Source organism: Calliphora vicina, chromosome 2, assembly GCF_958450345.1.
Source record: "Calliphora vicina chromosome 2, idCalVici1.1, whole genome shotgun sequence".
NCBI classification, from domain to species: domain Eukaryota; kingdom Metazoa; phylum Arthropoda; class Insecta; order Diptera; family Calliphoridae; genus Calliphora; species Calliphora vicina.
The window spans coordinates 80,745,294-80,770,636 of record NC_088781.1 but is presented as its reverse complement, the minus strand read 5'-3'; the positions used below and the strand labels follow the sequence as shown (position 1 = coordinate 80,770,636).

At 30.8% G+C, this 25,343-nt stretch overlaps 1 protein-coding gene and 1 long non-coding RNA gene across 3 annotated transcripts; one reads left to right on the top strand and one right to left on the bottom strand.

Moving 5' to 3' along the window:
- Nucleotides 1–10,398: 10,398 nt before the first annotated feature.
- LOC135950597 (putative nuclease HARBI1) lies at nt 10,399–13,927 on the bottom strand. The gene is made up of 5 exons (XM_065500130.1): nt 13,681–13,927; nt 13,517–13,620; nt 13,315–13,459; nt 12,897–13,241; nt 10,399–10,463 (listed from the first exon to the last, which is right to left on the bottom strand). The coding sequence occupies exons 1-5, from the start codon at nt 13,925–13,927 to the stop codon at nt 10,399–10,401; spliced, it is 906 nt and encodes a 301-aa protein (XP_065356202.1).
- A 3,697-nt stretch (nt 13,928–17,624) lies between these two features.
- On the top strand, nt 17,625–19,502 carry LOC135950099 (uncharacterized). Of its 2 annotated transcripts, none has more exons than XR_010575933.1 (3): nt 17,625–17,790; nt 19,157–19,268; nt 19,333–19,502. It is a non-coding gene; the product is annotated as an uncharacterized LOC135950099 (long non-coding RNA). The 2 variants fall into 2 exon arrangements; XR_010575932.1 differs by lacking the exon at nt 17,625–17,790 and adding an exon at nt 18,809–18,910.
- Nucleotides 19,503–25,343: the final 5,841 nt, after the last annotated feature.

Genomic DNA, 25,343 nt, shown 5'->3' with positions numbered 1-25,343 from the left:
TTATTTATTTAACATGTTAATTTATTAATATATTTATTGAGTCATTCATTGGTCTAGTTATTAATTAATTTATTTATTATATTTAGTCATTTATTAATTTATTTATTTATTATATTAATTTATATTCAGTTATTTATTTAGAATATGTTAATTTTATTTGTTTTAGGATATTTTAATTTTATTTTATTTTTATCTGTCTATTAACTGATTATGTTAACATTTCAATATTATATCAATCAATAATATTTTAAAAATATATAAATTCTCAAAATATCAATATTTTAATATGAAATAAGAAATGTTGACATACATTCTTATGTGTATATGAATGTTAAATTAATATTAAGTGTTTTTTTTTTTTTTTTGTCTTTTAGTTTTATTAATACTATAATTTATATATGTTGATACGAATATAGAATTTAGTAACGAAAATATTTTATAAAATTGCTAATTTATGAATAACTAGTTTTATTTTATATATTTATGTTCAAAATTTAATTAACTTATTCTTGAATTTTTAAGAGTTAGAGAATTAGTTCATTTTTATAAATACAACAATATTCGTTTTAAATAACATAAACACATACACACATTTACACAACATATAACAGTAATTTTTTGTGTTAATTGGTTTTTGTTCACTTTTTGTATAATATTCAAGGTGACTTTTTTTTTTAAAGGTAGTGACCTTCAAAGGTCCTTTAGGTGTTATTCTTTTTTTGCTAAAATATCACCAGTGTCGTCTAACGGTTTTTCACTTTTTGTTTTAAATATAAAGGCTTACCCTGGTTTTTTTTGTGTATACTAATTGTATGCTAAATCTTGTTTCACCTTTCAACCTAAATTTGATCTTCCCAGTGTTTTAGGTTGTTGTCCTGGTTACAAAAATAGGGATTTTCTACCTAGGGCGAATTCACTGTGGCTGCCGTAATTTTGATGTTGTCTTCACTAAGCTCAAATGTTAGTTTTGTTTTTCGACCTTAGATGGCACTTTGACACTGGTGATTCCTTTATTGTAAAAACCCAAATTATTAATTGCTATTATTTATATGTATTTTAATGAACATTATTCATAATATTAGGACATAACGACAATACAATACATAAGATACAATTATACAAATAATTATATTTAGGTAGAGTATTACTATACAGCCTAATATAACAAATAATGCATTTTTTAAAAACGTAAAAAGAACTAAATATTTTTGAAATCTATCCAAAATATTACAATTAACTTTCTTACCTTAATAAATGAATAGTAACTGACTGAATTTAAATTGGTATGTGAAATATTTAACTATTTAACACAGTCAGTTGTTTAACTTTAAAGGTTTTTTTTTTTTTTTTTACAAAAGTAGTGTGTAATTTCAAATCACGATGTGTTTATGGTTTGGATGATCATTAACAACCACGCACTTTAGCAGTTAATCACACAATGATCATGTTGATCTTAAACATGCGTGTTGAGGTTACTTTGAACAATCGTGCCCATCAACACCCCTCGGGTTTTTTTTACAATTTTTTGCATTTACAAGAGCACTGTAAGGTCATTCTATGTTCTTTTTGACAGTTTTCTTTATTGTGAATGACCCTTTTGATCTGAGAACGTCATTACCATTGGGACGTTATTACCACAACACGTCATTATCATAAGATGACAGTTCTCAAAAAAAAAATGTAAATAAACAAAAAAAAAACGTAAATAAACATAAGCAAGTTTTGCAAATTTTAATTTAAAAGAAAATAATTTAGTTAACTAAGGTGCATTTAAATAAAAAAAACAATTTGGAACAAAATGACCATCATGTGTCAGTGCAACCTTCGATGAAGATGAGGTTTTGTTTTATTCTGTGCCACTAGAGCAATTTGTTGTGTGCTGTTCCTGAAAACAAACGTACCCGTCACAAAGCCAGCTTTTGTTGCGAGCATTGCTGAGCCACAAAAGTTGGGAACCACGAAGTCCGGGAACGTTTTGTTTTTGTATTATAGTTATCGGAGTGAGAAAAATAGCATGTGTTTTATGGTAAGTCTATGGGGAAATTATTACATTTTCCTAGCTGCCTTGGGATATGGTTCATTCCTGCATATGGTGGGCATTGTATCTTTTGTTAAAAGAAAAATTATCTGTTATGTTAATTTTCAATTAATTCAAAATATTTTCTGCAGGTATGTTTATATATGAATGGCAATAACAATCCACAATTGATTTCGGACAACATAATGTAAGTTAATACTTATAAACAAATTATAGGATGTATTTTGATACATTAACTCACATGCTAGTAAATGATGCAATATTTCTTTTTCAGGGTTCATGGTTATGTCAACAATATCGTTCCTATTTGGGTATGTTAAAGCTTATTTACCTGCAGTTTGGAGAGTTGTCCAATAAAGAAGACTAAATTCAATTTTGTACAACAACAAAGCTAAGCTTTTACTTAATTTGTTGGTGAGTAAAAAAAAATTATATATTCATTACAAAAAGATAGAACTATCAGTACTAATGAGGCTGTTTCCATTAAGAAAAACAATAGCAATATAAAAAGGGAAAAATTAGATGAAACTATTTCAAACTTTGTGTGTAACATAAGCTAACAACAAGTGTATATGTCAAATAAAAGAGAATGATTTCAATATCAGGACTGACTTTAATGTTATATGCGTTTGTATTTAAAACATAAAAAAAACGATTTTTCGTTCGATTAGGTTGAATCTTACAGGTTATTTCTTGACATTTAGGTTTTAAGGATTCTTTGTCGTTTAGTTTAACTTTGCTAAGTATTATTTACATGTGTGTTGATTTATTTACCACTGTATTCGTAAACAATTAATGGAATTATTAATGGTTTATTCGAGAAATTTTATGTTAAAAAAATGATTATTGAAATTATACACTGTTACAAAATAACACTTTGTCAGAACTTGAAAACCGAATAATGGTGTTTGTAGGCCTAGGTGAGGTCATACAAAAAACTTTTTTTCAAAGATTTTGAAGTACCCTCGAAATTTTTAGATATTTAAAAAAGAACTGTTTTAGTGTAGGTCGTAGTACTTTAGTACCACTAAATCACACATTTTTAGATCGATTTCAAAATCTTAAACCATTTTGTAAAGACAAAGAATTAAGCTTTTATGAAATGTATGCATAAACAGTATATTGCAAGAAATTAGATAAGTTTTTGTAATAAGATTTTTTTTTTTTTTTTGTAATTTTTGTTTTTTTTTAAATTCAACCGTAGTTGTTTTAATTTTGTATATGGAAATCTATTTTTTTCGCACAGTGTTTTACAGACAGTTTTATTCAAAAATACAACAAACCCGATTAATGAATAATACATTTCTTAAAGCATTAAAACTTGAGTAAGTCTTGCTTTTGACAATATTGAAGTTTAGTCTACTGTTTTAGGTGTTGGGCATGTATAGTGCCAATAAGCTGTCCTCTTAAGTTTTCGACCTCATATTGATTTGCTCCTATTTTCGATCTTATTCTACACTTTAACCAGGGTCTACATAACTTAGCAGTAATGCCTTTTGCAAAGTTACTTTGTATGAAATTTTTCCTAAAGACTTCTTGTCCGGGTTGAAAAGTTATAGATCTACTCCTTTTATTATACGACTTTGTATTTCTTTTGTAAGCTTCATGTATCTTTGTATTTATTCTTTCGTGGATTAGTTTAATCTGTTCGGATTTAGGTAAAACGAGCTCATTACTGTCAAGTGCTCCGAGTTTACGCAGAATTGAATAGGCTTGTGCATGAGTGATCATATTGTAGCCGGTAAGAGCATAATATGGTGTTACTCCTGTGGACGCATGAATTGTGGACCTCAAGCAACATTCAATTTTGGATAGGTTTTCGTCCCATCTTGACTGGTCTTGTTGTAGATAGCTTCTAATGCTGGTTAAAATCGACTGGTTCACTCTCTCACTCGCGTTAGCTTGTGGAGAATGAATTGCCGTCCGCATATGATTGACTCCATATGTTTTCAAAAGATCTTGAAATGAATCCGATATAAACTGCTTTCCGTTATCTGAGTGTAGTGTCTCCGGAACACCGAATTTATGGAAAAGTTCATCAGTTAAGAATTTATTTACTGCTTTTGTTGTAGCTTTAGGCATAGCTCTTAGTAAGACAAACTTTGTTTTGTGATCTAATACAATAAATATGTATGCGTTACCTGCCTTTGACCTCGGGTATGGGCCTAGAAAGTCGACGTATATTTTTTGAAAGGGCCTTTGTGTCACTACTTCTTTTCCCATAGTAGGCCTTAGCGTCTGTTTCGGATGTTTTATTTCCTTGCATGTATCGCATTCGCTTACAAACTTCTTTATTTGTTTGACCATCGAGGGCCAATAAAAGAATTCCCTAATGTTAAAAAGCGTTTTTGCTGTGCCGCCGTGAGCTGTATTGTTTACATGTGATTTTTTTATAACTTCGTTAGTAAGTCCATTTGGCAACCAAATTTTCCACCAGTCTTCTTCATTATCAACTTCGTCCCGATTGAATTTAACTCTTTTGTATATGATGTTGTCTTCCACTTTCAAATCTGGCAATCTATTTTGGTTTTGTTGAATTGTGTCGATTAGTGTAACATATTCCATACATTTGAATTCCTCGGAGTTAAAATCGATTATAGGAGTAGGTGTTGTGACTTCTTCTATCTCTAGTCTCGACAACATATCGGGCACAACATTCTTACTACCTTTCCTATGTTCAATATTAAATTTGTAATGCTGTAGTTTCAAGCTCCAGCGGGCTAAACGTCCGTTTAAGTCATTCTGCTTCATCAGCCATTTAAGGCTAGAATGATCGGTAATCACTGTAAATTCCATGAGCTCTATATATTGTCTAAATTTGTCTATTGCAAGGACGACCGCAAGACATTCTTTTTCGGTAGTAGAATAGTTTTTTTGTGCAGTGTTTAGCTTCTTAGAAAAGAATTCTATAGGGTGCTCGCCATCTTCGTCGTCTTTTTGAAATAAAACGGCCCCAATGCCAACATTAGAAGCATCACACTGTACAAAAAATGGGCGTTCGAAATCTGGACTTGTTAGAACAGGGCTGGATACTAGTCTTTGCTTGAGCTCCTCGAAAGATTTACAAGCTTCGGGTGTCAGGACAAATTTTGACGATTTTTTTAACGTGTCTGTGAGTGGTGAGGTTAGTGTGGAGAAGTCTTGTATAAACCTTCGGTACCATCCGACTGTACCGAGAAATCTTCTTACGTCTTTAGGATTCTTAGGTGGTTTTATGTTTAGTATAGCATCCATTTTGGTCATGTCTGGTTTTATCTTTCCACCCCCTACGATATAACCAAGATAGCGCAGCTCTTTATAGCAAAATTTGGATTTTTGCATGTTAATAGTGAGTCCAGCTGCCGAGAGCTTATCTCCCACAACTTTTAGCATTTGCATATGTGTATTAAAGTCTGGTGACACTATCAACAAATCGTCTAAATAGACAAAAACGCGATCTTTCAATTCTGATGGAATTATTTTGTCCATAAGGCGACAGAGACGTTGGGCTGCGTTACACAGTCCAAATGGCATCACCTTAAACTGGTAGTGAGGTCTACCTGGGACTGTGAACGCAGTCTTTGGTCTGGCCGATTCTTCCAGCGGAATCTGCCAAAAAGCATCTTTTAAATCAATGGCTGAAATATAATGGGTGTCACCTAACCGAGCCAGTAGTCCATCAATATTGGGAAGTGGGTACGCATCTTTTCTTGTAACTTTATTCAATTCTCTTGCATCTAGACATAGGCGATTCTTATTGGGTTTAATGACGAGGGTTGTACGATTGTTCCATTCAGCGTTTGTAGCAACTTCAATGACATCAAGTTCTAACATTCGGTCTAATTCGGCATATGTCAACCTTTGTATAGCTGGGCTCACTGGGTAATATCGCATTTTTTTGGCTAGTGCGTCTCCTGTGTCAATTGTATGAGTCTCCAAATGTGTTTTGCCTAGGCCATACTTAGTATAACATCTAAACGAAAGTTTTGTTTTTTCGAGTTCTATTGTTTGCTGTTCTGTTAACTCGTGACATTTCGTTTCCTGTTCTGTCATTGTTACCTCGTTAATAATGCCTGAATTCACACATATTTTAATCCCTAAACGCTGCCAAAAGTCATAACCTAAGATAAGGTCTTGTTGCAAATTTGGAACTAAATATAATGTCATATCCTCGATTCTATTTCCACATTGTATTTTGGTTTTGATTTTACCTATTATTTGATGTGTTTTGCCATCTGCAGTTCGAATTGAAGATTTGAAATTCATAATTTGTGTATTCATCTTTTCTGCGTTTACAATACAATCTCTGCCCAAGCAACTTATCGTAGCACCACTATCCATCAGTCCTTTTAATTTAAGTCCGTTTACATTCACCTCCATATAAGGTCTAATATCGAAGTCATTATTCAAAATCGTTGCGGCTATTTCATTTCTTTCTTGTTTTCGTTTTCTAAATCTTTTCCTAATTGTATGTGTTCTTCTTGTTTGCTCCGAATCTATATCGTTAAAAATCTCAGCTCTTTTCTTATTATAGTTTTCTAACCTGATTTTATATGGGATTAGTTCCTTTAAATTCTTATTTGAGTTTCTATGTTTTAACATAACATTTGTACCAATTTCTGTACCTTCAGAAGTAATTTTATAATTATTAGTTTTGGTTTCATTTTCCTGTATTTTGTACTTTTCTTCTGGTATAGTATCGTTTATTATGTTCGTTGTAGAATTACAATTTACTGGAGCTGATTTTGTGTAGAACATGTTGGTCCAGTTTTCAAGATGTTCTTCTGGCTGTTTCCCTTACATTTTGGACAATTTGGGGTGATTACATTGTCGAACCCACATCTGTAACAAAATAGATTTCTTTGGGTTAAAGTGCAGTCGACAAAAGAATGGCCAGGAGTTTTACAGTTCCAGCACACTAGTTGTTTGCCAGGAGTAGTTGTGTGGTTAATTGCTTCAATTTGATATTGACCGTCGTTTTCAGGAATACCATCATAGTCCAATTCGTTTATTCTACGAATATTGTTTGGTTGTGGGCGGTAGGATGGCCTCTTTGCAAGATTACGTTCGGCTCTGCGACATTCCTCCAGCAATTGGTCTAAGGTACTGATCTCCATAGGGAAAATGAGTTGTGTCACGCCGTCTTTAAGATTGTCTTTCACCAATCTTACCAGCTCGTATTCTGGAATACTAAATCTTAGTTGATTCTGCAATTTCACAATTTCGGCTATGAAAGTATCAGCTGATTCTGTTGGATGTTGACGTCTTTCCATGATTCGTCTCTGTATCTCAAAATCACTTTCGTATCTTCTGAACTTACGTATGAGGTGATATTTTAAATGTCCCCATTCACATGAAGGATTTTGTCTACGGAAGTTCCAAAACCATTGTTGTGCACTTCCTGCAACCAAATGGTGAAATCCTTTCATGAAGATACTCCACGGACATTGGTAATCTTCACGTAAAGCTTCAACACGGAATACGAAGTCTTCCACACTTAAAACTTGATTGTTGCCATCATATTTGACACCCCATTTTTCCATCTGTAATGGTGAATTATGATTGTAACTGGGTATATTTGGTGGAATATATTGTTGTTGTGGTTGAGATTGTGGTGGTAAAAAATTCTGTTCTGGGTAGTTTCTGTGGTTACTGTTATGGTTTGGGAAGCGGTCATGGTTATTGAATCTGTTGGTCTGAATCCTTGGTTGGTTTTCAAAAGTAGAATTTTGATCTGATCTTAGGGAATCTCGAATAATTTGAGGAACAAGAGTCATTAAGTTTTCCTGTACCTGTCTCATTATCGTAGCCTGAGCAGCACCTACCGAAGCATTGACATAATCTTGTACTGATAATCCATTTCCGTTAACGGGCATATCCGGACTCACTTCCTCATCTAGCCTTGGCATAGGAGTGTTTGCTCGTTGCATATTGTCGCGTTGTTGAACTAAAATTCTAGCAGTAATACTACTATATTCTGGTGAGTGAATAGTACTAGCTCTGTCTGGCGATGATGTTGTTTGAGGACCTGTCGCCGTGGGAAACTGTAATGACATTAACGATGGTATCGGACCTGTACTTGAATGAGCTATAGGAGGGTTATTATTTGTTGGTTGTGAATTAGTCGATGTAGTTGTTGTATTGGTTACTGGATTATATACTATTGAAGGTTCTTTATTAAGATTTTTGGCTTGCAAACGGTTTGAAGTTCTCTTACTTATTGCCCCTTTTGAGACAGTTGCCATGATTAGATGCAAATATCCTAATATCAAGATACCTACATGCTAGAGAATCTACGACTAAACTCTTAAGAAATTCAAAAAAAAAATTCACTAAAAAAAGGTAATAAGTAAATGGAAAATTCTTCCTAACACAAAACACCTATATTCAATTAAGAATGTAACAAATTTTATAATAAAAGTTGAAATTAAATAAGAAAAGATTACAGATAATAATGACAATATAAATGAATAAACAGAATTAGTATAATTAGTTGTTTTTGTTTTTAATATGGTTAGTAAACTATATATTAAATATTGACACAATACCAATTTATTTAAAACTAATAAATACTCTGGATTCTATTCGAATGTAGTTTATGTTATTTTGATTGTAGAAAGTATGTGATTTTTCAGATAGCAATTTAAAAAAAATAGAAAATTATAAAAGAAAATAATATATAATATATTTTAACTTTATTTTGAAGAAATTGTTTTGTTTTTCTTGTTTGCTTTCAAATATTAGCAACAATCTTAGTGTTAAAGACGTTGATAAAAGAGAAAAACTATAAATAGTAAAATTAAAAAAAAATGTATAAATGAATCTATTATGTACTAATAGAAAATAAGTAAACAAAAAGAAAGACTTAGAACGCAATCGTGAAATATTTGTTCTACGGACAAGAACAATTTGAATCGATATTATTTTTTTATGTAATTTTAAAGTATATTTTAATTATTAAATTAAATTATTTTTTTAATAAGAAAAGGGAAAACAAACAGTAATTGAATTAATAAAGTTTTTCTATGAAAACCAATATAGATCTTATATAATATATATAAGACAAATTATGAATAAATTTAGTAAGAAGTTTTTTTTAACTTTTTCACTAATATATTTCAACAGAGTATCAGTTAAATTAGTGATGTTAAGAATTTTCACACTTAAATTGTTAATGATTTATTTTCTAATTCTATAAGACACTTTGTACAACAATATATTAGTTAGTTTTATTTTTTTGGTTTTGTTAGTTTGTATTGTTATTATAAATAGTTTGAAATAGTGTTATGTTTTAATTTTTAATAATTATTGTTTTTGCTCTTTTTTTCGATTTCAGATATGGCTGGTTGATGTGAATCATTGAATTTGATTGTGTGGCAGTTTTTACATGGTGACTCTAAATCCTATTCTTTGATGCTTGACAGTTACAAATATTATAATACATTTTCTATATATTATGAATTTAATCATAAGTGAAATGTATTTTTATTTGATTAAACATCAAAATTATAAAATTTTATATTTATTTTCATTACAAAAATTAAATAAAATTCTGAACCCATAGAATAAATAATGATTTTGATTTGAGATGGATGTTATTTCTCTATCAGTTCTACTGTCGAAGAAAATTAGACTATATACACAGGACAATACTACATAAAGGGGAACTATTCAACTGTCATCTCAATGAATTCCTTAAAGTCGCGAATAAAGTCAAGACGATTTAGTCAGACGCTTTATGACTTACTTTAAAGGAATTATTTCGAATCAAAGTTGATAAGTTCTCTAATACTTTAATGACCATAAAATAAAAGCCGCAACACAGGCATGGTGTCTTTATAATAGCACCTTCCGGGACTTGCGTATATTATATAAACATTAAGGCATTGATTTGAATGGCATTTTGAAAAATGCTCATATGTTGGGCGCCATAAATGTGAGGAACCTTAGTGATAAGTGGAATTGGCACGCTGGTCTAGGCACGGCATTAGCTCGTCGGAATGGTGTAGGTTCTTTTCCACTTAGTTCTTCAACATTTAAAATATTTGTTCGTGCCATTTTTATTGAAACATTAAACACTTCACGATAACACATGGGAACGGAAACCAAAATAGACCAGACGGACATTTGACAGTAGCTTCACTAGTTTTCTATAGGAGGATAGAGTCATTGAAGGTTAAGATGGAGTTACCTTCACGGGTTGCCCTGGTTTTTTTTGTGTATACTAATTGTATGCTAAATCTTGTTTCACCTTTCAACCTAAATTTGATCTTCCCAGTGTTTTAGGTTGTTGTCCTGGTTACAAAAATAGGGATTTTCTACCTAGGGCGAATTCACTGTGGCTGCCGTAATTTTGATGTTGTCTTCACTAAGCTCAAATGTTAGTTTTGTTTTTCGACCTTAGATGGCACTTTGACACTGGTGATCAATGGCAATGGTGGCAAATCTAAAATTAAATTCTAATAATTAATGCATTTCCAAGTATTTCACAAATAAAAAAAAAAAAAAACCGATTTGAAAACTTATTAAAATAATTTACTTTTAGATATTTTCGTTTTTCTTTATTGTTAATCAAAATTTTGTTACTTTATATTAAAATCTTTTCTAAATATAAAATTGTCATATATAGAATGTTAATTCATAATGAATATTATTAAATGACTGTAAATATTATACATCATATGAAATTATATTATATTAAAATTACATTATATAAAATAATATTATACTAAATTTATGCTATATTAAATTATACTAAATTAAAATTATATTTGTTAGATTGTATCATATTATACCTATATTCTTGTTTAGTAATGCATTTGTAAATTATAGTTAAAAATTTGTTATTTAGTGTATAATTTTGTACTTAATGAATAAAATATTGTCTTTATCTACTATTATAATTTGAAATATACTGTATATTATTAATAATGGAAGGCTAAGCTAAAAAAAAAGGTAATGGTGTGAATATTTTGATTTGTGGTCAGTTATATTTAGGGGCTCAGGAAAATCTAATACGGGTGAACTAGAGCCAAGGATGGCTGCAATAGTGCCATACTAGGGGTGGGCAACCCGTGAAGGTAACTCCATCTTAACCTTCAATGACTCTATCCTCCTATAGAAAACTAGTGAAGCTACTGTCAAATGTCCGTCTGGTCTATTTTGGTTTCCGTTCCCATGTGTTATCGTGAAGTGTTTAATGTTTCAATAAAAATGGCACGAACAAATATTTTAAATGTTGAAGAACTAAGTGGAAAAGAACCTACACCATTCCGACGAGCTAATGCCGTGCCTAGACCAGCGTGCCAATTCCACTTATCACTAAGGTTCCTAAAAAAGGTAATAAGTAAATGGAAAATTCTTCCTAACACAAAACACCTATATTCAATTAAGAATGTAACAAATTTTATAATAAAAGTTGAAATTAAATAAGAAAAGATTACAGATAATAATGACAATATAAATGAATAAACAGAATTAGTATAATTAGTTGTTTTTGTTTTTAATATGGTTAGTAAACTATATATTAAATATTGACACAATACCAATTTATTTAAAACTAATAAATACTCTGGATTCTATTCGAATGTAGTTTATGTTATTTTGATTGTAGAAAGTATGTGATTTTTCAGATAGCAATTTAAAAAAAATAGAAAATTATAAAAGAAAATAATATATAATATATTTTAACTTTATTTTGAAGAAATTGTTTTGTTTTTCTTGTTTGCTTTCAAATATTAGCAACAATCTTAGTGTTAAAGACGTTGATAAAAGAGAAAAACTATAAATAGTAAAATTAAAAAAAAATGTATAAATGAATCTATTATGTACTAATAGAAAATAAGTAAACAAAAAGAAAGACTTAGAACGCAATCGTGAAATATTTGTTCTACGGACAAGAACAATTTGAATCGATATTATTTTTTTATGTAATTTTAAAGTATATTTTAATTATTAAATTAAATTATTTTTTTAATAAGAAAAGGGAAAACAAACAGTAATTGAATTAATAAAGTTTTTCTATGAAAACCAATATAGATCTTATATAATATATATAAGACAAATTATGAATAAATTTAGTAAGAAGTTTTTTTTAACTTTTTCACTAATATATTTCAACAGAGTATCAGTTAAATTAGTGATGTTAAGAATTTTCACACTTAAATTGTTAATGATTTATTTTCTAATTCTATAAGACACTTTGTACAACAATATATTAGTTAGTTTTATTTTTTTGGTTTTGTTAGTTTTTATTGTTATTATAAATAGTTTGAAATAGTGTTATGTTTTAATTTTTAATAATTATTGTTTTTGCTCTTTTTTTCGATTTCAGATATGGCTGGTTGATGTGAATCATTGAATTTGATTGTGTGGCAGTTTTTACATGGTGACTCTAAATCCTATTCTTTGATGCTTGACAGTTACAAATATTATAATACATTTTCTATATATTATGAATTTAATCATAAGTGAAATGTATTTTTATTTGATTAAACATCAAAATTATAAAATTTTATATTTATTTTCATTACAAAAATTAAATAAAATTCTGAACCCATAGAATAAATAATGATTTTGATTTGAGATGGATGTTATTTCTCTATCAGTTCTACTGTCGAAGAAAATTAGACTATATACACAGGACAATACTACATAAAGGGGAACTATTCAACTGTCATCTCAATGAATTCCTTAAAGTCGCGAATAAAGTCAAGACGATTTAGTCAGACGCTTTATGACTTACTTTAAAGGAATTATTTCGAATCAAAGTTGATAAGTTCTCTAATACTTTAATGACCATAAAATAAAAGCCGCAACACAGGCATGGTGTCTTTATAATAGCACCTTCCGGGACTTGCGTATATTATATTTTTTTCACATATTTTATGACCAATTTTTGTTAAATTGGTTTCATTTTCAATATTAAAATTATGTTGAATTGTTCCACTCTCTTCAACATTTGCGTATTTAGGAACATTAAATTTTATGCATACATTATGTAACGCAGCACACACATTTCCAAAAGCTGCCATTTTTTCCGGACTGTAACGACTTCTTTTATTATTACTAAGAATTTTCCAGCGTCCTTTCAGAATTCCTATTGTCCTTTCTATTATGCATCTACCTTTGGAATGTACGTCGTTAAAATGAGCTTCAAGCGAACCCTCAGGTGGATTTCTGTATAGTGTTATGCACCATGGTTCCAATGGATACCCCGAGTCACCTTAAATTAAAATATATAAAAGAAAATTTCCTAACTTAAAAATAGTGGATAGATATTAAACATACATACATACCTAAAAGCCAAACATTTTTAACATTATTGTTGTAAAGTTCGGACAACAAATTCCTTTCCTCCGAGTGTTTCCAGACGAATGCGTTATGGGCTGCGCCACCGTATTTTGAGTTGATGGACAAAATTTTATGCTCGTGGTCACAAATCTTAAATTTTTACTTAATATAAAACTTTTATTTTTATAAAAATAAAATAACACTTACCACCATTGAGTTGAGACTATGAAACCCTTTCCTATTAAAGAACATATGTTCATTGGACGCTGGTCTTTGAAGTCCAAAGTGTGTGCCATCAACGCAACCAATGACTACAATAAAATATATAGTATTAATAACATTTAAATATCAAATGATGTATAAATACTAACCTCCGGGAATCTTATATTTCTTCATGAATGCATCCATACATTCATACGAGTTTTCCGGGTCAAAATTAATGAACGATGGACACAGTTTGTCCTCCAATTCCTTCACACAGTTGTCAACATACTTACAAATAGTACTTTGACTCATACCAATTAAATAGTCATTACCAACTACGTACTGAAAGCTCCCGCCGGCTAAAAGGGATAATGTTGCTGCTAACTGCAATTTCGCTGGCACCGATGTTGACATGCTCCCGGAAAAATTCATTTGGGAAAGTACAAAGTTAAAAGCCTCCTTCGATAATCTAAATCGTTTTCGGAACCTAAAATATAAATTTATCATTAATTATTTACATATTTACATTCCTATTATTCAAATTTGCTTTTTACTTACGCTATGTTTGATAATAACAAAGGGTCGCTTTTCATTCGCATTTGTCTCTTTGCTGTTCATCCTCTTCAGATGAAGATAAGAAAAATAAAAGGGATGGATCCATTTTCTAAATAATAAAAATTATATTACAATCAATTTAAAAATCTCTAATTTTACTTACCCGCTTTCTTTTAATTGTTTTGTTTACATTTGTACAAATCATATGGTTTGATTCTATTACAAAACAAAAAATCTTTTACGTTTTTGTTTTAAATTTCGATTCGATAGCTATCGAGTGCCGTAATTTGGCTATTCGATACGTCACGAAATTTTACTCGATACGAAAACTCATTTGGACCCAGGTTTTTTTTTAATCCCGATTGAAAATTTAAAAACAAAATTTTTATTGAACTAAAATATTAAAATCTGTGCGAAAAATTTAGAAAAATGTTTGAATTTTCATAAAAAAATTAAAAAAAAATTAAAATCAAAAACATTTAATTTCAAAAAAAAAGAAAAATCACAAAACCTTAAAAACCAAACAACAAGAACAAGTGGGAAAACAATTAGACAAAAGAAACAATGATTTAATCAAAAATAAATTTATTTAAAATTTTCTTTTATTAATATATATACAATTTATAATTTCTTATAAAAATTTAAAAATTAATTTTTTGCTTAAATCTATTCACTTTTTTTTTGTTAAAATTTTATTTTTCAAATGTGTAAATAATTCACTTATTTTTTTATTCACTCGCGTTGTAAAAATCAAAACAAACTAAAATGTAATGCAAAAATCAATATTATAGTGGTGAAAAAGTTAACAAAAAATGTAAAAATCTTTTAAAACAAGTGTCAAAAAGAACCAAAAATATTTGTAAACATTATTAAAAGTCAACACAGAATAATTATTTGAGTAAAAATGTTAACCCATTTGGCGTCGCTGTACTCAATTGAGTACAGCTATATATTAGGCGATATTTTGGAAATTTTAAAAGTTTTTGTGATTTTTTTGCGTTTTTAGCTTAAAAGGAACCTGCTTCCGCTAAAATAATACAAAAAATCTGACTTTATACGTATCAGCTGTCAAAAAATAGACTCCTAAACTTATAGAAAATTGGTGTGGCGAGATAAACACAGATTTTCCGTTTTTTAGCTTTTACTGTATTGGTAATTTTTATTTTATTTTCTAAAAGAAAGCATTTCTATTTATAAAATATGTAAAAATAAATTGTCTGCCATTTACTTTTACAAAGTTATCGTATTTTAAATATAACTGTACTCAATTGAGTACATTGGCAGAATCCATATACAAATTTTGCCAACACTGTTATGTTTACAGAAATATAAAAGCAATATTGGAAGATAGTGACAGTGATTCTTTTTATGATTTCGCAATCAATTAACAGATGGTGGTGATGAGAACATGACAGCTGACAACTTACCGAGAGATGTGACAGACAACATTTAGGTGTTTAATCTAGACTTAAAAAAATATATGGGTGCACTGATATTGATTTGAAATAACAAATAACCCAGAGAGGATTTATAGTGGTATTATGATAAAGATATTGGCATGGAAATTGCGTTAAAGTCAATGTCAAAAAACGGATATTGCTACACTTACGATTTATATTGTAGAAAATCGGAGGCAAATTTGATTGATCCCTTAGGGTCAAAAGTAGTAAAAAATTACTTGAGAAAAAGGAGAGGTATTTTTTGATAACATTTTTACTAGTTGTATTATCTTGGTCGATCTCAAGGAAAATAGAATTCGTGCTATTGGCACAATTTGAGAAAAGGGAACAAAAAAGTTTCCATTAAGATTTGCGAATGAAATGAATAAAGAAGAGTTGGCTTCATATGACTATAGATTTGACAAACAAAATGAAATTCTTTTGGTAAAATGGAAAGACAATAGCGTCTGTACAATGGCAACAAACTATGACACAATTGAGCTATTAGGAGCTGTAAAACGGTGGCCTTCTACACCAAGACAAAAAATTTATGTCAACTTACGAAAGGTGTTTCAGTATTATAACTAACGTATGGGGGGAATAGATGAACTGTACCAGTCCATTTCACTCTACAGAATTCGTGGTATGAAAGGTGGGGGCATTGTTTATCTATGTAAAAGATATGGCCATTACATACGCTTGGCGGTTATATGTTGACTCTATGCAGCGATAGCATGGATCAAATTTTATTCCGACGATTCATTACAAGGTACTATTTACGCCAAAACACGAAAATAAAGCTCGACTTTCATCTTCATTGTTCCTAGGGTATAGGTTACTAACCCAAAAAGTTGTAAAAGCTATTAAAATGTATTTTATGTCATGCAAGAGTTTGCTGGCAATGCAAGAAATGTTTAAAATTATTATGCATTAAACAAAAATATTTTGAAATTTCCCACCTGTATCCCGCCGCTGTACTCAGTTGAGTACACCCATCCCACTCCTCCCATTTATTTTTTTTCTCAGTAATTTCTAAAAATTCCATATATACAGCTACAGGAAGCAGCCGATAGATCTTTCGACGTGGGATCCTGTTAATGTAAGTCAAAAACCTTTATTTATTTTTATCTTATTTTCATTTTTTTTATACAAACAAAAATATTAACATAAACACATAACACCCACTGATTCTTACAGCAAAATATGTCTGTTAAATATTGTTAACATGAGTAAATCTGCTAAAATGAGCAAACTAAAGAAAAATGTCTTACTTCAAAATTTGATGCTGTGTTTTGTTGTGTCGACGCGCACATCATGTTGTTCAATGTCATCGCGCCGCGAAAACCATGTTGTACCATGTCATCGCGCCACGAAAACCGTGTTGTACCATGTCATGCCTATAACTATTGATGTTGCTGTTATTATGTGTGGTAGCTTGAGTTGAATTGATGTTAACAAATGTCGCATTGTTAGGCAGAATAAAATTGCAAAGCAGAATGATATTGTAAGTAATAAAATATAAATTTATTTGGTATCTCAAAAATACATTTTATTTATTCCAAGTCTTAATAATAATTAACCTAAAAAACTGAAACTACGTTGTTATATCGAATAGCCATATACCCGTTTATGCCGTGTCAGCGTCTGGTTATTGTGTTGTCTTATGACTTATATTTCGTCATTCTTTAGCAATATATTAGTACACAGAAAAAAAAGCACTTCTAAATTTAAGTTTATTTTACTCAAATTTAGCCAGAATTGTACTTAAAAATTTAAGTACGATTCATACTCATTTGTACTTAGAATTTGTATAAACGGGATTGATTATAAAAATCAAGCGGAAATTTTCTTAAAACAAGAACGAAATTCTTGAATTAAGAAGAAAATCTTGTTTTAAGTACAAGTGAGAAGTTAAATCAAGTAGTTAATTCTTAAACTTCAAATTAAGAGTAAGATAACTTGAAATAAGAAAAAAATTCTTATATTGATCCATAATTGAAAAAGAGCGGTATAAAATTTACTCTCTGAGCTGTTCTCAAAGTAATTTTCTACTCGCGCTGTCGGTTAGTTACATGAATAAACAAGCAATTTCATCAGTCTGTTTTGTGCGTTCCGTGTTCGGTGTTGTTCTGTATTGTTTTCGGTATTTTGTGTTTTTTTGTGTTGTGTGAAAAAAATATGAGTGAGGCAGAAGTGGTTCCGGACAAAGAAGACACCCACAAGCTGGAGCAGGACAGCTTCTCCAGGAGTTTCATCAGCCCAGTGTTTATGGGTATTTAAAAGGTAAGTCTATAATTTATTTATTATTGTGATTTATTTTTAAATAATACTGTTATTCTATTTATAAAACATAATACAGCAAGTCAATCGAAAACTTTGGATAAGTTTATTTTTACATGTTTTCTTTTGGCTTACTATATTATGTTTTATAAATAGACTGTTGAATTTGCAACAAATTCTTTAAAAACAAAATAACGGTACAACGTGGTATATACGTACAAATTTTTTCAATAAGAAATATTTTTTCATTTGTACTAACACACACATACATATGTAGTTGCGCATATCGCTTAGAAACAGGTTTTTTAAGACGCAAGCAACAAAATTTGCACTTGTAAACAAATAATACAAGCATTTTGTTCTTAGTTTAAGTATTCTCGTGCTTGATGTTTGTGTGTCTATAATATAGACTCTATATTATAGGGTTCTATAGCTGAAACAAAAAGTCGACTTTTCGACCTTTCGACTTTTTCCGTTTTTTAAAAAGTCGACTTTTCGAACTTTCGACTTTTGGTAGTTTATGAAAAGTCGACTTTTCGAACTTTCGACTTTTTAGTTAATCGACTTTTTTCGACTTTCCGACTATTTTCGACTTTTTTCAACTTTTTACCATTTCTTGTTAAAAATACATGGTTGATGCGCCTTTTGTAATGTTTAGCAATAAAAATGAAATTTATCTAGGCGATAATAGTTAGAATAATGTTGTAAGAATTTTGTGTAGAAAAAAGCTTTATTTTATAAACATTTATTTATTATTTACATATATTAGCATACACTACAAAAAATGCAAGTGCAATATTTTTTTTAACAATCTAAAAAGTCGACTTTAATCGACTATTCGACTTTTAGATAACATAATCGATTGTTCGACTTTTTTCCAACCAAAAAGTCGATTTCGACTTTTTTCAGGAAATAGTCGATTGTTCGAACAATCGAACAATCGACTTATAGAACCCTACTATATTATAGGCACACAAACACCTGTACATATATGTATTTACATGTGCACAATTCGTTGTTAGCGTCGTTGTGTGTATTAGTATAAATAACTGCGTTTTGTCCATGAACTGATGGTATTTTTGTACCACAAATGAAAAATATATTTCTTATTGCAAAAATACAAGTACAGTCACTTAGAAAAAATATAAAAATAACTATACGATATTAATGATTTATCCTCATATTAATAAATAATTTTTAAATTTATCAAAGGTTTATAAAACGAATTTTGTATGGAATTATTGTTTTATAAACCTTTTAAAATTGTTTATGAATATGGGGGTAAATCTTTAATATCGTATAGTTAATATTATAAATGAATTTATAAATAATGTTCATATTACTATATCATTTGTTTGTACATTTTTAGCTTCTCAGGTAACATACAACAGCTTGCAATGGTGAAAACATTAAGGAAGCAATGCCTCCTCTTGGTCTTCGAATCGAATTTAGGAAGAAGCTTTTAAGTGGACAAAATTCAGGTAAGCATTTAATAATACAGATTTTTGCAAATACAATTTAACAAATCTTAATCTTATTCTATAGTTTGGCGTCGATGACGACACAATTTCTGTTGAATCCAAAGTTGACAACTGGCTAATTGAAGAAGATGACTTCCGTGGCAAACGTGTTTTAAGCAAGATAATAATTGTTAAATTGTATTAAATTTAAATTAAAAAAAAAACAAAATAAAATTTATTAAAAATAAAAAATAATGTGTTTTTCTTAAATCAATCTTAGTTTGGCTTACATCAAGTACGAATTCGGGCTTAAAACAATCCTATTTTTGGATTATATCAAGTACGAATTCGTGCTTAAATCTAGTTCAGAATTCTTGAAACAAGCTCATTTTGGGATTAATTCAATCTCGGACATTCTTTAATCAATCCGATTTTTGGATTATATCAAGTATGAATTCGTGCTTAAAACAAGTTTAGAATTCTTGAATCAAACTCATTTAAAGATTAATTCAATCTCGGCCGTACTTAGGGAGAGCTAAAATTAAGATTTTTGGGCTTGATGAATCCGTACTTGAATCAAGTATTATGTACTCGGTTTAAGAAAATCCGTACTTACCCTACTATTGACACCGCTCCGGATTGATTTAAGTACGGATTACTCAATTTTTTTTATGAGTGAATAAGCTGAAGAGGCAGTTTGTTCTTGTTGATGTTTTGTATTCTTATCAACATGCACTGAATTCGTGTTAACTTCTCCCTCGTTTAAGTGAAGGGCGTCCCCGGACTTCTTTAGATCTTCAATAGCAGATTGAATAGCGTGATGCTGACGGGTCTTCTTAGACTTCTGGTGCAATTTGAAACAAGCAAAGCCGATAATTAAAATGCCAAAAATACTACAGGTAGACAACAAAGGTCCAGTTATAAGCTTCTCTTTAATCGTCTCAATATGCCGCAAGTTTTCTTCGTTCAATCTTTTAAGATACGGCAAACTCAATATTGTTTGATGACTCGTAATGTTGAGAAGAGCGGATGCTGGTGATCCTGGTAACTTTTTTGTGATATTCTTTTGGTTTCTGTATTGGGTCTGATTAATTTTTGCTTCATCACTGAAAGTAAGCAGAAATGTGCCAGTGACAGTCTTCTCGATACCATCACTTGTTTTAATGGTAACAGTGTTGTCGTTGATAATGATAACACCCTCGTCAATAATTGTAAGAGGTTCGAGATGGGAAGGCCGAGTGGTGCAGTATGCGTGACCACCAGAATGAAGTTGTAGTGCGCATGTTGAATAAGCCAACTTTTTACAAAATGATGTTGTCAGTGTAGTACTGCAATTTCCGATTGCTACCAGTTGATTTCCACAGTCTGCCACATTGTTTTCCCCATTAAAATGAAGAATTGTATTATTATGTTGAACTGGGTATAAGGCTACCTTTTTGCAAACTAAATCTGGTTTTGGATATTTAATTAAGAAATGTAAAAACTTATTATCTAATAAAACTCTTATTTTAGCAACTTCCATTAAATCTGTTACGGTTATGTTTGTAGAGTGCTCATTTATCAGTGTATTCAAATCAACAGAATCTAAAATTTGTGGGTTAACTATACCAATCTTTGTGAGGGTAATCGACAGCATTAAGCTTTCCAACTCAGAAATTAAAATTCTATCTCTTGCAAGCAGAGTCTCATACAAATGTCCACTATCAATTACGTTAGCCTTTGTGTTCCTAACAATGAAATTGACTATGTCCGTAAGGTTGTTTATTTGCTGTTGTGTTTTCGTGTTTATGAGAATCTGCCTATTCTCGCTGTCAATGAGCTCGTGCTGATTAAACTTTAAATTTTCAAAATCATCATAGTTCGGTGTGCCAGCGACTACCTTAAGGGCCGTACCCAAAAGATTTATGCTTCTTGCGTGCCTGTGGTGAACATCTATTGTGGCCAGCAATGTCCTTATGTGCCCTATGTCTGCGTCTAGTATCTTCTTCATATGTGACTGGGGAAAATGTTCCTTAAGCCTTTCCGTATCATCAGCCATCTCCGAATACATTGTAATATTCGTCGTATGCCTCAAGCATTGAAAATCTCGCCAAATTACGGCATAGCCGTCCGATACAGGAATGTAGTGTGAACCGGAATAGTCAGTCAATTTCGCTGTCGCTGCCACAACAAGAAGTAGCACCATAAGAATCCTAAGTTAAATAAAAAGAAAACAAAATTAATAAAACTACACTATCTTAAATTGTCCTTATGGACCACCCTCCCTTTAATGAGAACCGTTGTCCCCAGGTCGGCCTCAATAGTTTCCTCAACATATAAGGGTGTAAGCTTGTTGCCCAATCTCCGATTCGCTTTCACGAGAACTTTTTCGCCCACTTCAAATGTTCGATTCCTTCTTGTCTCATTAAGTCGCTGCATTTGAACTTTCTGCGCCCTTTGTAATCTATTTTTCAAATCGACCTCAATCTCCGGAGGAGTTGAGTGAATTACGTCAATAGGTCGTTTATTCGTGACACTATGAATCGTTCTGTTATATTCGATGGTCGCCATGAGTATCAATTGTACCGTATCATTGATAGATTTCTCAAGCTTAAGACAACGGGCAATTTCCAATAGGGTACTATGTATTCCTTCCACCTGTCCATTTGAGGTACTGTGGAGTGGTGGTGCGTTTAATATTTGCACATTAAAACTATTAGCCAGGAGTGACCTTATTGTCTCTGAATTAAGAGAAAGTTCATTGTCACAGAATATTGTTCTTGTGCGATGATAAATATTCATAAGTTGTAAAATCGGTAATTTTACATCCGCTATAGTCCTAGAAGCTATTGTCTGAACAAGTGCAAATTTAGACAGTTTGTCTACACATGTTAAAAAATATACTTTATCTGTGGAAAATATATCTATATGTAGAATTTCCCCAACACATGAAGGAATAGATGTTTCACCGATTATCTGTTTTTGTGGATGGCGATTGTATTTTGCCTTTTTGCAAACTTTACAATTCGCGACAACCTCGTTCGCCAAATGGGTAATTATTGGGAAAAAATAATCCTCCAGGATTTGTTTCGTATTCTGCCCTTGAACATTTTCTGAAAATATTTAGCTACTTCTTGAGGTACTTGAATTTCTTCTACCCTTGTGAAATTTACATTTTTGCACTTAAGAAACTGAATGGGTTCTGACCCAGTATTGGTTTCCAGCACCCTATTTTCGAAATCCAGTTTCGAATTTGTGTTGGTTAGTAAGTCGAGTCCGATTATGCCATCGAACGTTGTGAGATTGGGCAGAATGAAAAAAATCGTGTTAATGTTGAAAAGATTCATAATGCATTTTTGTTCTATTGCCATTAAGCGACTTTACCAAAAACGGTTTATCTACCCGTTCTGTGTTTTAATTCTTGCAATGGTTTAATATAATTTTTTGACGCACCTGTGTCTATCAGCAATTTAATAATCCTCCCTGCTATCGTCCTTTAACCTTTCATCAAACTGTCTCTCTTGCAATACAAGAGCACTACTAACAGCGCTTTCCACAATGGTTTTCAATTGATCAGGTGTTATAGCCATTTTCCAATTTAAGTTTTCCGAAACACACAAACTTTCAAATTCTTTCAACAAAATATCTATCTCACTGTTCATTATAAGAGAAGAAAATCAAAAGTTGTTTTATTTTTATACCACTTTGCTCGAGCTAAATTACAGCTCAGAGTTGGTAATGCAAAGTGTGTCCATTTATTAAAATTGTATTGATTATATACTAAATTAATGCTTACATTGCATTTTAACCTAAAGTGGAGAATGTAGCAGTTGGACAGAACATTGAACGCAAGAATCACATAAAAATTAAGTAACGATTAGTACAACACACAAAGTGTTTACTGTTTTGTCGTTTCTGTAATATGATATTAATTCTTTTGCATTTCAATATTCTGTCGGTATAGTTGACATATGGTTTATGCTACACCTCCCTTTTACGGAAGAATGTTCATACAGTTTTTAAGTGTATGGACATTCTTTAACAAATGATTACAATAACCTTAATATTAAATTTTATTACAAAATATATATCTTATAAGTAATTTAAAATATATCTACGTAGACTTTATAATGGAAAATTTTAATTCTATTCATTGTTAAAAATCTTAAGTCTATTCTTATGAACTATTTGCTCTTTGTTATTTTTCTTATCTATTATTGTTACATTATTTCTTAAATCTATATTTTTAATTTCAAAAGGTCCTTTATATTGTGGATCTAATTTATGACCTGCTTCATTTTTAACTAAAACTAAATCTCCTATTTTAAATGTATAATCTAACAATGTCTTATCATAATTTAATTTCTGTTTTAACTTATACCTATCAATTAGTTCTCGGGCCCTCTTATGTGCCACTTCTAATCTATATCTAACTTCCTTAGCATAATCTTCTACATTATATACAGGAGCTATTGATTGAACCTCATTAAATTGTTGAAACCCAGTAGGAAGCTTACCAAAAACTAACTCATAAGGACAGTAGTCATGTACCGTAGATGGCGTAGTATTAAAACAATAAGTGAAATACTTGAGCCATTCATCCCAATCGTTTAATATAAAACTTTTGTGGGGTAATCTTTAGCTTACAAAATTTTCTGACGTCAGAATTCATAATTGGTACAAATATATTGGGCTTCTCATTTTCATTTTCTAAATGCCGTTTGTTTATTGTAACTGGAGACTTTTTAAGTGACTCTTTTGCCATTGATCGTGTGTTTATTTTGTATATATTGTTATTTTCATTGTTTATTTTTTTCAAGTCATTTATGGATATACGTGATAATGCATCAGCAACATAGTTATCTTTTCCCCTAAGATATTCAACTGTAAAATCATATTCCTCCAAATCAAGTCTCATTCTTGTTAACTTTGAGCTTGGATTTTTCATTGAAAACAAATAGGATAATGGTCTGTGATCGGTGCGGACTAGGAAATGTTTGCCATAAATGTATGGTCTAAAATATGTTATTGCCCAATGTATGGCAGTCAACTCCTGTTCAATGGTGGATTTGTTGCTTTCACCCTTTGTAAAGGCCTTCGACGCATATGCTACAGGCAAATGTTGTCCTTCATACTCCTGTGTTAATACAGCGCCACAAGCTTGTTTGCTTGCGTCTGTGGTTATGCAAAATTGTTTTGTGAAATCAGGATATTGAAGTAATGTTGGGCTCATTAACTCCCTCTTTAGGTATTCAAATGCATAATTGCAATCTTCTGTCCATTCGAACTTTGCACCCTTCTTGGATAATTTTGTTAAGTGTCTCGAATATTCTGAAAAATTTTTTATAAATCTTCTATAATAGTTGCAAAAAGCGACAAATCTTTTCGCACTATCTGCATCCAATGGTGTTGGATATTTTTTTATTATGGAATATTTACTATCATCTGGAAGTATTCCTTTATCAGTACATTTATGACCAAGATAGGTTACTTCTCTCATAAAGAATGAGCATTTTTCTGGATGCAATTTCAGATTGTGTTTTCTGCATAGTTCAAAAACATCTTTTAAATTAGAAAGCATATGTTTCTCTGAACAACCTAATACAACCAAGTCATCCATATACAGGAAGGCTTGATCTGGTTTTAATCCACTAAAAGCGAGAGTCATCATTCTTTGAAAGGAGTTAGGAGCTACCTTCAGACCATAAGGTAATCTTGTAAATTGGTATGAACCATTATTGGTTGAAAATGATGTTAAATTTCTTGATTCTTTTTCTAAACCAATCTGGTGAAATCCAGACATAAGGTCTAAACAAGAAAAATATTTTGCTCTACCAAGTTGATCTAAAATATCGTCTATTCTAGGCAAAGGGAATTTGTCTGCTATTAGTTTTTTTATTTATTTGCCTATAATCGATCACAAGTCTCCACCTCTTGTTTTCAGAATTTGGTAATGATTTCTTTGGTACCAATAAGATTGGACTATTATACTCAGAATTAGAAGGTTCAACTATTTTGTCATTTATAAGTTTTTTGACTTGTTTATCTATTTCTTCCTTGTGTGTATGAGGTATTCTGTAATTTTTTATGTATACTGGAGTTGAATCTTTTATTCTT

What these genes read in the sequence shown, in the direction of transcription:
- LOC135950597 (XM_065500130.1), bottom strand. Translation starts at nt 13,927, where the DNA reads ATGTCAACATCGGTGCCAGCGAAATTGCAGTTAGCAGCAACATTATCC. An exon ending in GAAATATAAGATTCCCGGAG is followed by an intron (nt 13,621 to 13,680) that starts GTTAGTATTTAT and finishes ATTTTATTGTAG; the next exon opens with TCATTGGTTGCGTTGATGGC. An exon ending in ATAGTCTCAACTCAATGGTG is followed by an intron (nt 13,460 to 13,516) that starts GTAAGTGTTATT and finishes TAAAAATTTAAG; the next exon opens with ATTTGTGACCACGAGCATAA.